The sequence below is a fragment of the Dipodomys ordii genome, unplaced genomic scaffold, assembly GCF_000151885.1.
Source record: "Dipodomys ordii isolate 6190 unplaced genomic scaffold, Dord_2.0 Scaffold104, whole genome shotgun sequence".
Lineage (NCBI taxonomy): Eukaryota > Metazoa > Chordata > Mammalia > Rodentia > Heteromyidae > Dipodomys > Dipodomys ordii.
In genome coordinates this window covers 4,983,204-4,997,659 of record NW_012267320.1, presented here as the reverse complement: position 1 = coordinate 4,997,659, position 14,456 = coordinate 4,983,204, and the positions used below count along the sequence as shown (strand labels likewise).

The 14,456-nt window shown below is 39.2% G+C and overlaps 1 protein-coding gene across 1 annotated transcript in view; it reads right to left on the bottom strand.

Moving 5' to 3' along the window:
- Tiam1 (T-cell lymphoma invasion and metastasis 1) overlaps positions 1–14,456 on the bottom strand; it is a 350,718-nt gene that overhangs the window by 68,130 nt on the left and 268,132 nt on the right. Inside the window, exons 11-13 of the mRNA XM_013027533.1 lie at positions 13,449–13,523; positions 10,547–10,717; positions 3,703–3,807 (exon numbers count right to left, since the gene is read on the bottom strand). Of these exons, the coding sequence (XP_012882987.1) occupies positions 3,703–3,807; positions 10,547–10,717; positions 13,449–13,523 (351 nt within the window). The remainder of the gene's footprint in view (positions 1–3,702; positions 3,808–10,546; positions 10,718–13,448; positions 13,524–14,456) is intronic.

The window sequence follows — 14,456 nt, the reverse complement described above, 5'->3', positions numbered from 1 at the left end:
AATATATATTCTGCTTCATGGCCTAACACTAGCACAAAACAAGGAACTCCACAGATAATATGTGAATGGTCTATGAACTTGGCTATTGGTGGAAAAAGATACTTTTATCAAACAGCATTTTCTTCTATCAAAACTGCATGCAGGGGCTGGGAAGGTGGCTCAGTGGTAGAGTGCTTGCCTTGCATGCATGAGGCCCTGAGTTCGATTCCTCAGCACCACATAAGCCAAAAGAAAAAAGCCAGAAGTGGTGCTGTGGCTCAAGTGGTAGAGTGCTAGCTTTGAGTTGAAGAGCTGAGGGACAGCGCCCAGGCCCAGAGTTCAGGTCCCACGACCGGTCTTCCCCTACCCCCCCACCAAAAAAAAAAAAAACTGCATGCAGGCAATAAACACATCAAGGTCTGCAGTGCGGGTGACTTTGTCCTGAATAAAAATCTGTCATTTTTTATATCACATTCTACTTGCTACTAATATCTCAAAATATGACTTATGATTGGGAACCAGTGGCTCATGTCTATAATCCTAGCTACTCAGGAGGTTGGGATCTGCAGTCCAGAAAGATAATCTAAAAGACTCTTTTCTCTAGTTAACCAGCAAAGAGCTGGAAGTAGAGGTGTGGTTCAAGTACTAAAGCACCTGCCTTAGCAAAAAGAAAAGATTGCAAGGTCCTTAGTTCAAGCCCCCGGCACCAGCAAATTTTTATATGTATGTGTATATACATATACAGTATGCCTGTGTATACATATATATGTAGCAGCCACTCAACCTGCCACTAGGTCTTGGAATTTAATGAGCTAAGGAATAGATGAATATATTATCTAACCTATAGATATGTTTGGTAACTATTTTATTCTAACTGAGTTATGGATAAGTCTATGTATTGTATTTTATGCAACTTAATGCACTATTCTATCCAAAGTGTACCTATCTATTCTATCCAATGCACTATCCAAAGCATAAAAAGGCAGGTTAAGAACCTTGGTAAAAATAGACATATTAGAGCAAACAAGGCTATGGCATTTGTTTCCCTAAGGCATCTAGGGCTGGAGACACTTGCAAAAAAGCAAGAGAGCATTCTGTGACCTCTTTGTATTTTAGATTCATTCTAAAAGTCAGAACATGTCCACAGCAAAACTCCACAAACAGACTACACTGGACACACACGGTCTTCTTTCACAGATGACACCACACAATGGCCAGGACTTAAAAAATAATAAGCTGATACAAATTCAAAAGATCTATGTCAAGTATTAGCTCCTTTTCTGTATAGAACACTGAATTAAGTTACATGTCCTCCCTGAAATGAGGATGCAAAAATTCACCACGCAATGATGCAAAATTTATGCTCAGTAGTTTTTGGAGAATTATCAACAACAACAAAAATCTCGCTCCCTCCCCCCACCTCCTTTTCCCTGACTCTCTCTCTTTTGCTCTAAAACAAACAGATTGGCTCCACTGAATGGCTCACACCTGTAACCCTAGCTATTCAGGAGGCTAAGATCTGAGACGCATTGTTCAAAGCCAGTCCAGGCTGTAAAATCTGTGACACTCTTCTCTCCAATTAACCACCAAAATGTTCAAGTGGTAGAGCACTAACCATGAGCAAGGACAGGCTCAAGGACAGTACTCAGACCCAGAACTGGCAAAAAATAAAAATAAAAAATGTAAAAGTATGTAAATAAACACACAGAGGTCTGTCTCACTGTGTTGTCTAGGCTGGTCTCAAACTTCTGGACCCAATGGATTCTCCTGCGTCAGCCTCTCAAATAGCTGGGACTATAGGTATTCTCTTTTTTTAATTAGGAAAAAAAGATTCCTCCTTCCTTTAACAGAGCACAAATACTGGAACTTTCTGCACAAAAGAAAAAAGCACTGGAAATTTCTGTACAGTTTCTCCGTTAAATGTAACCACTGCTTCAATACACATTAAATGGTGCTTAGAAATGGACACCATCAGGACAAAGTAGTAAAGCACCTGCCTTTTAAGCCTGGAGTTCAATCTCCAGTATCACCAAAAAATTAAAAACAAAAGAAAGTGGATTCATCATTTTGCTGCTCTATTAATGTGTGTGTGTGTGAGTGTGTGTGTGTGTGTGTGTGTGTGTGTGAGAGAGAGAGAGAGGGAGGGAGAGAGAGAGAGAGAACATGGGGGCTTGAACTTTGAACTCAGGGCCTTGTACTCCTCCCTAGCATTTTTTGTTCAAGCCTGGTGCTCTACCACTTGAGCCAAACCTCCTGCTTTTTGCTAGTTAACTGGAGATGAGAGGCTTAGATCTGTCTGCCTGGGCTGGCTTTAACTATGATTCTCAGATGGCAGCCTCCTGAGTAGCTAGGAACCACCAATGCCTGGCTTCCCTCTTCTCCTTTATAATATGATCAGATTGTTATGCTTCTTTACAGAAAACACAGGAAGAGGCCTCAGGTAACCTTTTGGAGTGACAGATTGCTTCAAATAATAATTACGGTGCAGAAACATGACTGTATGCATTTGTCAAAGCCTCCAATGGCAATGTTGCTGAGAGTTTAACAGTATGTAAAACATACCTCAATAAAGCTGACTTACAGCACGGTTTCCTACTGAGTTCTCAAATCATTCTTCTCTTTTCCAAAACATGAACCCATGGATTTAAAACTTTAGTCCCACTCTCGCAAAGCAGTGCCCTGGCCCCCCAAAAGATGACTTAGTACAGGCAAGCAGAAAGAATTCCAACGGAGGCCATTGGCTCCCAAAATCTTTCCTTATTCAAAACGAAAAATGTACTACTCAACTAATGAAAAACAACTTATCACCAGCAAACTGCATGAATCACTAGGACTATCTGCTACATTACTCACTATCTATCTCTAATCCATATGTGTGCGCACATGTGTGTGCTGGTCCTGAGGCTTGAACTCAAGGCCTGGACACTGTCCCTGAGCTTTTTTGCTCAAGGCTACCATTCTACCACTTAAGCCACAACTCCATTTCCAGCTTTTGGTGATTAATTAGAGATAAGCCTCTCACAGGACTTTCCTACTTGGGCTGGCTTCCAACCACAATCATCAGATCTCAGCTTCCAAAGTAGCTAGAACTACAGACATGATCCACGGGTACTTTGCTCTAATCTTTTAAAATCCTTGAAATTAAGCACTCACTATCTGACCAATTCATGATAGATAAGCAGTAAGAACAACATCAAAAGCCAGGTTGGGTTCAAAACCCAAGTACAATAAGACTGTTGAAACCCAGACACCCCCAGAGCTGACATCCATGAGCACTGACATCAGTACAATGCTAACAGGCTGGGCCGTGCGAAGAGATGCAGCTTTCTGTTCATCCACCAGATTCGACCCACCAGTTTCAATATGGATATGAAAGTCACACAAAGCCTGAGGTAGTGCTTCACTGTGGAATGAATAGTCAACAATTTAAAACAAAAGGCTACAATGAAGCTGGGAAGAATGAATAAAACCCTATCTGAGCTCTAGCTCTGGGTTTCCATGTTTTAAAGTAGTACCCAGCTACTCTTGCATGCATGAAGGTGCCATCTCCATTCTGGAGGTTCTCGGATAGGTAAGGTCATTTCCTCCAGCTTCAGAGCTCTGAATGCAGCTCATTTATTTGAGAAATTGTTCCACTCCACCGACCACAATTAATACAAGTACACACATAATTTGAAAATAATCTCCCACAGAATATACTTGGACAACAGTCATCAGCATTACCAGTTCATAAATGTCCTCCTCGGGATGCGGAACATAGAACTGCATTTTGTTAGCTATTAAAAACTTCAGACGCAGGTAATGAGCAGAATGATCCAGTTGATGTGTCTGGGAGAGAAAAAAAAGAAAAAAAATGTCTGTTCAGTAAGAAACAGGAGTGATTACATCTCAGCCATGTTACTATGTTTTCCCAAGAACAAGATATCTGTTCAAGGGACAGGGATGTGCAGTTTCTATACGTCTCAAAACATTCATATTCTAAACTCAGACACAGAACTCATTCAGGAAATTCCAGGATATCATACAATTCCATGGGAATAACTGAGTCACACCTTCCCCTTCCCCTCATTTGGTCTGTTAGTTTTTTTTTTTTTTTTTTTTGTCTGTTTGTTTTTGGGGCCAGTTCTGGGGCTTGAACTCAGGGGCTCGGCACTGTCTTTGAGCTTTTGTGTCCAAGGCCAGTGCTCTACCACTTGAGCCACAGTGCCATTTCTGGCTTTTTGGTAGTTAATTTGAGATAAGAGTCTCATGGACTTTCCTGCCTGGGCTGGCTTTGAACTACAATCCTTAGACTGTGGTTTTCAGCCTCCTGGAATCGGGGAATACAGCCGTGAGCTACTGATGCTTGTGGTGTACTTTAACACTGGGTTTTCAACAAAAACCATGGCAAGAAAGAACCTCTGCATATACCTACACAGATCCTTAAAAAACAGTGGGAGGAAACGAAGGAAAGTATTTACTGTGCCCAGGCAGTTATTTTGTCAGCTCTGCAGACTTGGGACTAGCTGTTAACAATTCATTTGCAAGGAGTCAGTGTGAGACAGTGTTTGGATTTCAATCTTATTCATATATTCCAGAGATTCCCTCCAGAGGTAGGTGACAGGTGACAGGTATGAGTGCAACTTTGGAAACACACTGAATGACATGCCCAAGAAAAACAATTCTATGACGGCTATTTCCACTGGTCTAGGATGCGTCTAGCTAAAAAAGCATCTTTGAATTTGTTTTGATAATAACAGAATCATGATAATATGGTTTTATAAATAATTCTCAATGTACTATCAAGAAAGTCAAAGGGAAAAAGTAAGGAAAGCTGTTCGACAGTTACATGACAACATAAAAATGTATGGTTAGAAAGGAAAATGTTAAGACTGAGTAACTTTTAAAATGTCCTTATCGTTGAAAAATTATAATCTAAAATGCTGATAGAAAAAAATAGATTATTTTGCTCCCAAAATTATCTCAATTTGGGGGGAGGGGTGGCTTGCGTGAATAAATTAATAGAACTCAGGTTGATAATTACAGAACCTAGGCAATGGATAATGAGAATTTACTATGCTTCTCTCATATAAACTTGAAATTTTTCACGAAGTAAATATATAATCCCTTCATATTCAAAGCTCTAATTATGAAAATTATTTCAATATATACAAATGTATGTTTATCTGTGTGTACATATATATATGTGTAAATATAAATAAAAGTATCTGTCCTGGGGCTTGAACTCGGGGCCTGGGCACTGTCCCTGAGCATTTTCGCTCAAGGCTAGCACTCTACCACTTGAAGCACAGCTCCACTGCTGGCTTTTTGGTGATTAATTAAAAATAAAGAGTCTCACAAACTATCCTGCCCAGGCTGGCTTTGAACTTCATCTTAACCTCCTCAGTAGCTAGGTTTATCAGCACCTGGCAAAGAAATTAATTTTTAAGTAGTTTTTTTTCCTTCCCAAGTAGTCTATACTTCTATAAATGTACAGGAAGGATATAAATCCATTTGAACTTTTAGACGTGCCAGACACTGTGTGAGAGTATCAACATGAATAAGATAGTTCACTCATCAGAAGTTACGTGTGTTATGGGCAGAAGGGTATGAAAACAATGGGTGCTAGAGAAGTGGTCATTTCATTTTTTAAATGCATATACTCAGGAAAGACATCCTGCATTATAGCAAGAGCTCACTCTGGAAAGTAAAAACAATCCGTTCCCTTTAAAAACCTTGGCAGAATGATTTTCAAGTTTCTGTCAGTGATTCCTGGGGACCCCCGACGTGTATCCTATTCCCGAGTAACACGATAGTCTGCGGCCGCTGTGCAGAACACAGACGCTATTCACTTAACACGTTCTGGACACCTGGCTTTGCTTCCATTGGCTGTCTGTATGGAAGGCCGGATGTTATTGTCTGACAGGCCCAGGACTGTTGATGTCAAAGATAATAAGGCTGGATTGGTGAAATGTAGAACAGAGAAGTTCTTAAGAGTGATGCCTCCTGTTTGTCAGAGAAGCACCAAGACAAACAATGAGAAAATAGTAATATTTAGGGTGATGTGATGAGCCAGAAAAGCTTGAGAGAGGGGTATAATGCCTCCTACCTCTCAGGGTCCTCACCAAAACCTTTCATTAGAAGCGAAACTTTTAGGTTTGCCATCTGTTCCCTACTGAGGCAGAAAGGAAAAAGAAATGGAATTTCACGGGGTCTTAATAACAGGAATAAAGCAGCTTGGAAATCTTTATGGACACTCCAAATGAGACTACTGTGAAGCCAATCCACCTTCTGCAAATCAGATCCAAGTAGTGAATTCACTAACGAGACTCTGATACCTGAAATCCCGGTGTGTGTGTGTGTGTGTGTGTGTGTGTGTGTGTGTGTGTGTGTGTGTGTGTGTGTGTGTGTGTGTGTGTGTGTAAGAGAGAGAGTGTCAGGCACTCAGGGCTGCAGGTGGCTCTCACCCCTAAAACACTACCCTGCTGCTGACATTTCTACATTTGCAAAAGGAAGAAGAAAGCGTGGTTAGGAGAGGGGAGGGGGGCTCACCTCAACTGTCTAATGCAGGGCAGAGAACAAAAGAATGATAAATATAGTAATAACAGTGTTAGGATGATTCTTGACATATACCTTCCATTGTATTTTTCAAACTTCTTTTAATTATCCTAAGAATTATTTTAAAAATGAGTAAGATCCATTTTAACTGGTTTTATATACCACCATACACATGCATACATACATACATATAATAAAGTATATAAATGCATTTGTATAAACTTAAGCATGCCATATACCATGTAAAGCACTGAGAATGTAGACACCAATAAAAAATAAATGTAGCCAGTCATTGGTGGCTCACATCTGTAATCTAGTTACTCTGGGGGCTAATATTCGAGGACAGAAGCCAGCCCAAGCAGGAAAGTCTGTGAGACTTATTTCCAATATGACTGAAACATGGAAGTAGAAATGTGGCTCAAGTGGTGGAATGCTAATCTTGAACAAAAGAAGCTCATGTATAGTATCCAGGCTTTGAGTTCAAACCTCAGGACCAAAGCGTGCACACACACGCACACATGCACGCATATACGCATATACACACACAAAGATAAAACTCTTCAGGAATGTGTAGTATAGGGTAGGATGAGTCTTAATAATTTAAAATTTTCAAACTAATCTAAATATAATGAGGCCGAAGGTGGTAGTTCACACATTATCTCAGTACACAGAAGGCTAAGGCAGAACTATGTTGTAAGGCCATTCTGGGCTATAGAGTAAAAAAAAGTGTGTGTGTGTGTGTGTGTGTACATCTTTGAACAAAAGGAATTCCAAATGCTAAGGAGTAATTTAGGATAGTGATTGTAATAAATATGTGACCTCCTTTAGACTTGGAAAATGTTCAAGAGAAATTTTCCTTCAGAAGAAGAATTCAGTTACGAAAATATCCGAATTGTATGATTTGTTTCCCAATGTACATTTATTCAAGCAACTCAGAGAGCATCAGACTCACTGTGAAACAAGGCAGCTGCAAAGGATACCATAAAGTATTATCCTAGAGCACTGTGTAGTTTCTTTGGCCTTCTTTTTTAAAAATCAGTATCTTAAAATTGTTTCAAAGAGGAAAGTAGCAAAATATCAATGTAAATCTTTCACAAGCATAGTTTAAGTCATAGATGAAAATGCAATAGATAAAAGTGTATTGTCCTAGATCTTCTAATCTATGTTGTGTTCTTCTATTTCTCTTAATTTTGATGAAGCCTCTCTGGGAATCATCCAAACACATAATTGCTGAGTAGAGAAATGCATGCACACACACACTCCTGCACACACACACACACACACACACACACACGTATACACACACAAATACATGAGGTGCTATGCAGAATTTCCAAAGATATTGCCTCTGGCTTCCCAAGTGACCTTTTGTTTTTTAAATGCCAGTTATTTGGCTACTAAAGGCCTTACATTAACTTTAGCAAAAGCATGAAACACCAAGACCACATGTGCACATTCTGAATACACATGCTTTACTTTTGCAATATTTTAGAATTGCAACAACGTGAATATATCCAAAACCTATAGGCCAACGTGCTTAATTGCTGTCCCTAGCAACAATCATTGTAGTAACAGCTATAACATGAAACACAGATGTTGAAACAGGTACTATACCAGAACTTGACTGGTGATCAGATGGCAGATGGTAAACGGATGTGAAATGATGAGGATCAGAGAGAAAAGGAAAGAGAATGAGCTGAATGCAAGAGACAGGAGAAAGAGATTGATTATTAAATATGAGAAGCATCTGCCACCAACGCTGAAGACAGCAACAATGACATCGATGGCATGCATTCTTATATCTTTATTTTCAATCCCTCCTCCAACCACAACACAAAATTAAACTGAAAAACAAAAAACCCACTCACCATTCTCTTAGGTCATTAATAACATGTAGCACTATCTCCTCCATTATCTCTTTTGCTCTAAAGAATAAAATTGGCTCCACTAATTACAACAAAGTGTTTCCAAAGAAGAAGCACCTGGCTCTGAGCACACTATATAATTTATCCTACATAATGCTCTTCCGAGACCATCAATTTCTTAAAGTGTATCGTCGAAGGTTTCTGTTTTTAAACTCCGGAGATGTATGCTCATTCCACACTGTGCTGTCTTTGTTATTTTATTTCTAGGCTTTGGCAAAAAAAGAAATGAGGACCCAGGGAATATTCATCAAGATGGTCTCTTTCAGAGACAAAATAAAAATAAAAAATTCCCAAGGAAGAGGTCTTAGGCATTATTTAAAGAGGATCACAAAATGGCCATGACAGTAACTGTCCTTCATTCAGTTTATCTCAATAAAGCTAAAAGTTGAAAAAGTACTTAAAAACTGGGTCGACCATTTATGGCTCCACCCACTGATCACTTTCCACCAATGGATGTGATTACCAGAAAACTGTAGCTTCATCTGTTGAGTCCTAAGCCAATGGGCATAGGACACTATTAAGCCCCAGAGTTCCTAAGAAACAACTTCCAGATTTGATCCTAGGCAACATTTAAAAAGAAAGAAAAAGAAAAAAGACCAGAGTCCTACTTCTAGTACCTTCAGCTGCTGCTCGGAGAGTAAACTCCCACACCTCGAGAGAACATTAATGGTTCTCTAAAGAACTAAGCTCATCTATAAATAAAAGAACGCAGAAATCCTAACCAGGCCTATTTTGTAAAGTAATTAAAATGAAAAATTATGAACAGAGATGTCATTATCTTCCAAAGCAAGAACTCACACACATAAAGGAATCCAAGTACGTAAGGTGATACCTTTTATTTTTAACATCTCTGTGGGGGCTGACTTTAGATTTTGCCTTAAAACAAGTGGCAGTTCTATATGATTATTTGGGAGTCATGTTTGATCTGGACACTTCTATTCCTAAGTTGTACTCTACTCTTTCCCTTAAAAAGGATCTATTGATTTGTTTTCTTCAAAGTCATAGGAATTATTATTGATTGTAGAACTATAAATATCCATTTACGGCCAGGCACTGGTGCCTCACACCTGCAAATTTAACTACTCAAGAGGCTGAAATCTGAGGATCATGGTTCAAAGTCAGCCTGGGCAGAAATGCACCAATTAGCTACAAAATATTTTTTTAAAAGCAATCGAGAAGTGGAGCTGATAGTTCTTGTGACAGTCTATCTATCACACTGGGATACACCCAGGTTTGGGCTCAGTCTCCCCTTTGCAATGACTATTACGTGAGCCTAGATAAAGAACTAAGGCTCTTCTTGAAGACTCACTTGCTCCATCTGTAAAATGGAAAAGTTAACAGCTCGGTCTCAGACCATTAATCCCACTATATACGCAAAAGCATGCAAAAAAAAGCTCCTTTCTTTCCTCTTTTCCTGCTCTCATGCCAGGACATTGATATGACAAGAATGGGATGGAGGGGAGGGAACAGAGCTAGGTTCACTTTGACATTTCTGCAGTTTAAGGTAAAAGCTCTACTAGAGGAAATGAATTTCATTATTTTTCCATTTAAAACACTAATTCTGTGTTCTCAAAGAGAACTCTCCCATCATGGAAATCAACCTTACACTCATCTCAGTTTTCCCCTACTTTAAAGATGGCAGTTATATATCAATTGCTAACTAAAGAACGAGGTGAAAAACACTACTCATACTATGATGACATTAAATATATATAGAAATATATGTATAGAAAGAAATGGAAGGATAATGTTAAAAGGTTTGTTGTGGTTATGTTTAGATTGTATTAAAGTCCTCAGCACAGTAATATGGTATTTTTGCCTGTAGATTTGCTAAGCTGTGTGAATGTAATATGCTAGCTACAAATCTATCTCAACCTACCATAAGTATTAACACCAGTTAGCTATGTAGAAGAGTTTCTCCCTTCCCCCAAAAGTACTACTTATATTATTATGTACATTGTCACAAAGGAATACAACACTGCCCTGAAATGGAGACGTTTTAAACACTTTTTTTCCCCTTACAACTGAGTTTTCTTGTGCACTTCCATGTCTTCTTTATCTCATATTGCTGTTTCTCAAGGAAACCATCTAAAGTAGCTTGGTACCTTGCAAATATGCTCCAGGGTGTCCCGTGCAGTATCTCCTGGCCGGACAACAGTCAGGGCTGGCTGATTATTGGGCAGACAGAACCAAGATGGAGTGAAATACTCATGGACCCAAATGTCGCAGTCAGGATTGTGCTGGTGGACGCTAGGTAAGACCACTTCTTTCTCCCTCTGGAATAAGAAGCAAAGTTAGCCAAGCAGAAACAGTCCGTCTCTGCACACAGGTATTATCTATTCCTAGGAAAATGGCCAGGGCAGAAGCAGGGGCCGCGATGGGGGTTAGGAAACCCTTGGAGACAAAGAAAAGCTATTGAGAAAGGAGGAGGATGGTCACAGTGCGGGGGGCGGGGGAAACAGATTTCTGACTTCAGCTATGGGAAGGTTTCCCATGTAGCCCACAGAATCCATTGGTAGGAAAGGCATGAATGAGTAGTACCAAAACATGGAAGAGAACAACAACAAAAAAAAAACCACAGATGACCATTTGGCTCAGTGTTATTGCTATTATTTCATCTACAAACCCATTTTAAGTTTTGAGCAGAGATTCCATCAGCAAATATTTCCTGTATGACATCTATACTTCAAAGCAACAATGAGATCCCATGGAAATATTGCTCATAAAGGTACTGTTCTAACACGACCTATTGACAGGCAGCATCATCATTTTGGGGCTCTCTTTGGGCCTCTAAGCATAACTCTGGGAGAGGGAAAGCTCCATTTCCCAGATAAAGTTCACAGGAATTGAGGATGAGCCTCCTGGCCAGCCTCCTGAGGTCATTGAAATTACTCCATCCAAAAATGAGGGATAATAGAAAGCTTGCAAATGTAGAAGCAAGCTGAGCAGCTGAAGAAAATGCTCCATAAATAGAGGAAAAATGAGGAGCCCAGTCATATAATCCAGAAAATAATTCTCTTAGATATTGGCAATGTAAACACTGTATTGATTATTGATGTTCACTATGTTCCAACTAATATGACTGCACTGTTGGCGTATAACCAAACCATGGATTGGAAATTATATAATTATAGATTACAAAGGACAAAGCTAATTACAAGAAGCACATTACAAGAAGAAAAAAGTTTCTAAACAAAGGTTCAGAAGTAACACAACAACTTCCATATGAAAGAAGGGTAGGATCCAAGAATGGGGAAATGTTCCAGTAAAGACCACTAAGATAGCCAGGCACCAGTAGCTCACACCTGTAATTCTAGATACTCAGAAGGCTGAGATCTGAGGATCACAGTTCAAAGCCAGCCTGGGCAGGAAAGTCTGTGAGACTCTTATCTCCAAGAAACTACTAGAAAAACGGAAGTGGAGCTGTGGCTCAAGCAGTAGAGCGCTCACCTTGAGCTGAACAGTGCAGGGACAGTGCCCAAGCCTAGAGTTCAAGCCCCACGACCACCACCACCAACAACAAAAGACCACTAAGCTAAACCCAACTGCAGATCATCATTTCAGCCATGCCTTTGAATGCTATGGCTTTCACAGGTAAGTAGGACTCCAGGGAAAGAATTGCCAAACAGCAATCAACTTGCCCATATGCCATTAACTGTGAATGGAATCTTCCAAATGTTCTTACATGCTGTGTAAATGAAGAGCCCAACAGCACTTGAGTTTGACATGGAAACTGCTCTTTGAGAACAAGGCCTTCTAGCCAGGAAGTGAGATTTAGATAGATAGTTAGACATACAGACAGACAGAGAGACAGACAGATAGACAGACAGATAAAATGTCTGAGGAAAAAAAAGAAAAAAAACTAATAAAACTTATACATAAATCCAATGGCAAAAAACTAAATTGTCACCTTCTGTGTGTGGGAGAGGCTAGTCCATCATTCACATAGTGTGGAAGATGAACTGACCTCCTTTAGAACTGACTAAATAAATACCCAAAACTGTCTCTGATAGCAATATAATTTCATCAAATCTTGTCACAGATAGAAAGAAAGTGAGTATAATGGTGGGGTAGTTCCAAGGACAACTGGCTTGGTAGCCAGGATGACATCATCGGGCATTGTCTGCACATGGCCTTCTGATGGCCACTTTTTCCCCTTTCCCTCCTAGAACCAGATCCTCATGTACTGTGGTTTGAGACTCAGATCTTTCTAGAACATGGAGCTCAGTCACTGCTCGTTGACACTGTTTGGTTGCATGGCAACCAAGAGCTAAATTCTGTCATATTGATCCTGAGTCTGGAGAGCCAGAGAATCTTACCAAGGAGATGTTATCAACATCAGAACCTCCAAACAAAAAGGCACTTTGGACTTGGAAACTAGGGATGTCCATTGATTTAGAGGGTGAAAAAATTGTCAATAGAGGGAAGGGAAAGAAAAATATCACATTATCTTTCTGGGCTTTCAATCAAAGCAGTTTGAAAGCCTCTATTCAATTCAAGTGTAAGATTGAACTAAGTCTGTAAATTGTTAATTGAATACTTGACATGGGAAGCAAATGCATTTTTTTTTAAAGAACACAGTATCAGAACATTTCTTGGGAATTTAGTAGGAGCAAAATAGCATGTGTGGGCGGGGAACGAGGGCAGTCAAAACTCACCTCTTGGGAACAGAAGTTGTACATAAAAAGGAATTAGCAGTGACATAAAACCGCTAACTCACCACTCAAATTGTCTCATATTCTCATAGGAAATGTAACACATCAAATGATACGCATGAAAAATGTTATGTCAGCAGGAGAATGTTATTATTATCATCAGATTTTAAACATAAAATGATTTCTCCAGCTCACACTGACCTGTTATACAACTTTTTTTTTAAAAAAAGCTAATAATTTCAGTTTTTCATATTAAGTTGGCTTAATTTTAGTATTCCAAGAAACCATAGCATTGTGCATGTGCTGATGCATTTGTGGCACTTCTAGAAAAGGAACACGTGTTTATTTTTACCTTGCCATCTGGAACAATGTCATCAAATATTCCCTCCAAAGATTTCTTTACAGCGTCAGTTCCCTCTCCAAACACCTGCATATACAAAGTAACGTCTTAAAAAAAGAAATTTGAGCAATGAGGCAAATTAACCATGGGAAGGATAGAAATGGACAAGACTATTAGAATACATTATAATAGTTTTCAGATACTCCTACATCAAATCCCAACGTGGGGTGTAGAATGTATGGTAGCATACTGTGAAAATCACATCTTGTATGCAGATTAACTTCTCATGCCTTTAATTTTTTAAGATTATTTTTTGATCTGGATAGTTTCTATATTAATTCAAGGAAAATAAACTTACAAAAGCACTAACTAGATTCACTTAGATGAGAATTTATGCCTTACATATCTCATCAGGTATTTAGAAATAATATTCACTTTATTTTTTATCACTTTTTTAAAGGTAGGCATTAGATGATTTTTTTTAAAAAAACATACCATGCCAGAGAAGCTTCTTCAAATTATAAATGAGAAAAATACTTATTTTTTGAAATCTAGTGAATCTGACTAGCTTAATGATCACATGAAAATCATAACACTAGGCAGCCAATACCCAAACACATGGGCATGGGGAATTTTATGTGCTGGTTATAAAATAATCATACACTATTAGGATAAAGTACATGGTTAAGAAAAAGCTTTGCATTGAGTACAAATCAAGTACAAGAAAACAAGTGGCATACATCGACCTGAATTAATTAGTGAGTTAGTGAAGAATGAATTAATGAGTAAATTTCTATTGGAATGTTGGCTGCTAAGCAAGAAGATTTTGAAAATTCCTACTTTAAGAAAAAATTAAATGATGTATAAAAGACTACATTGTCGGGGCTGGGAAGGTGGCTCAGTGGTAGAGCGCTTGCCTTGCATGCCTGAGTCCCTGGGTTCGATTCCTCAGCACCACATAAGCAAAAAGAAAAAAGCTGGAAGTGGCGCTGTGGCTCAAGTGGTAGAGCGCTAGCCTTG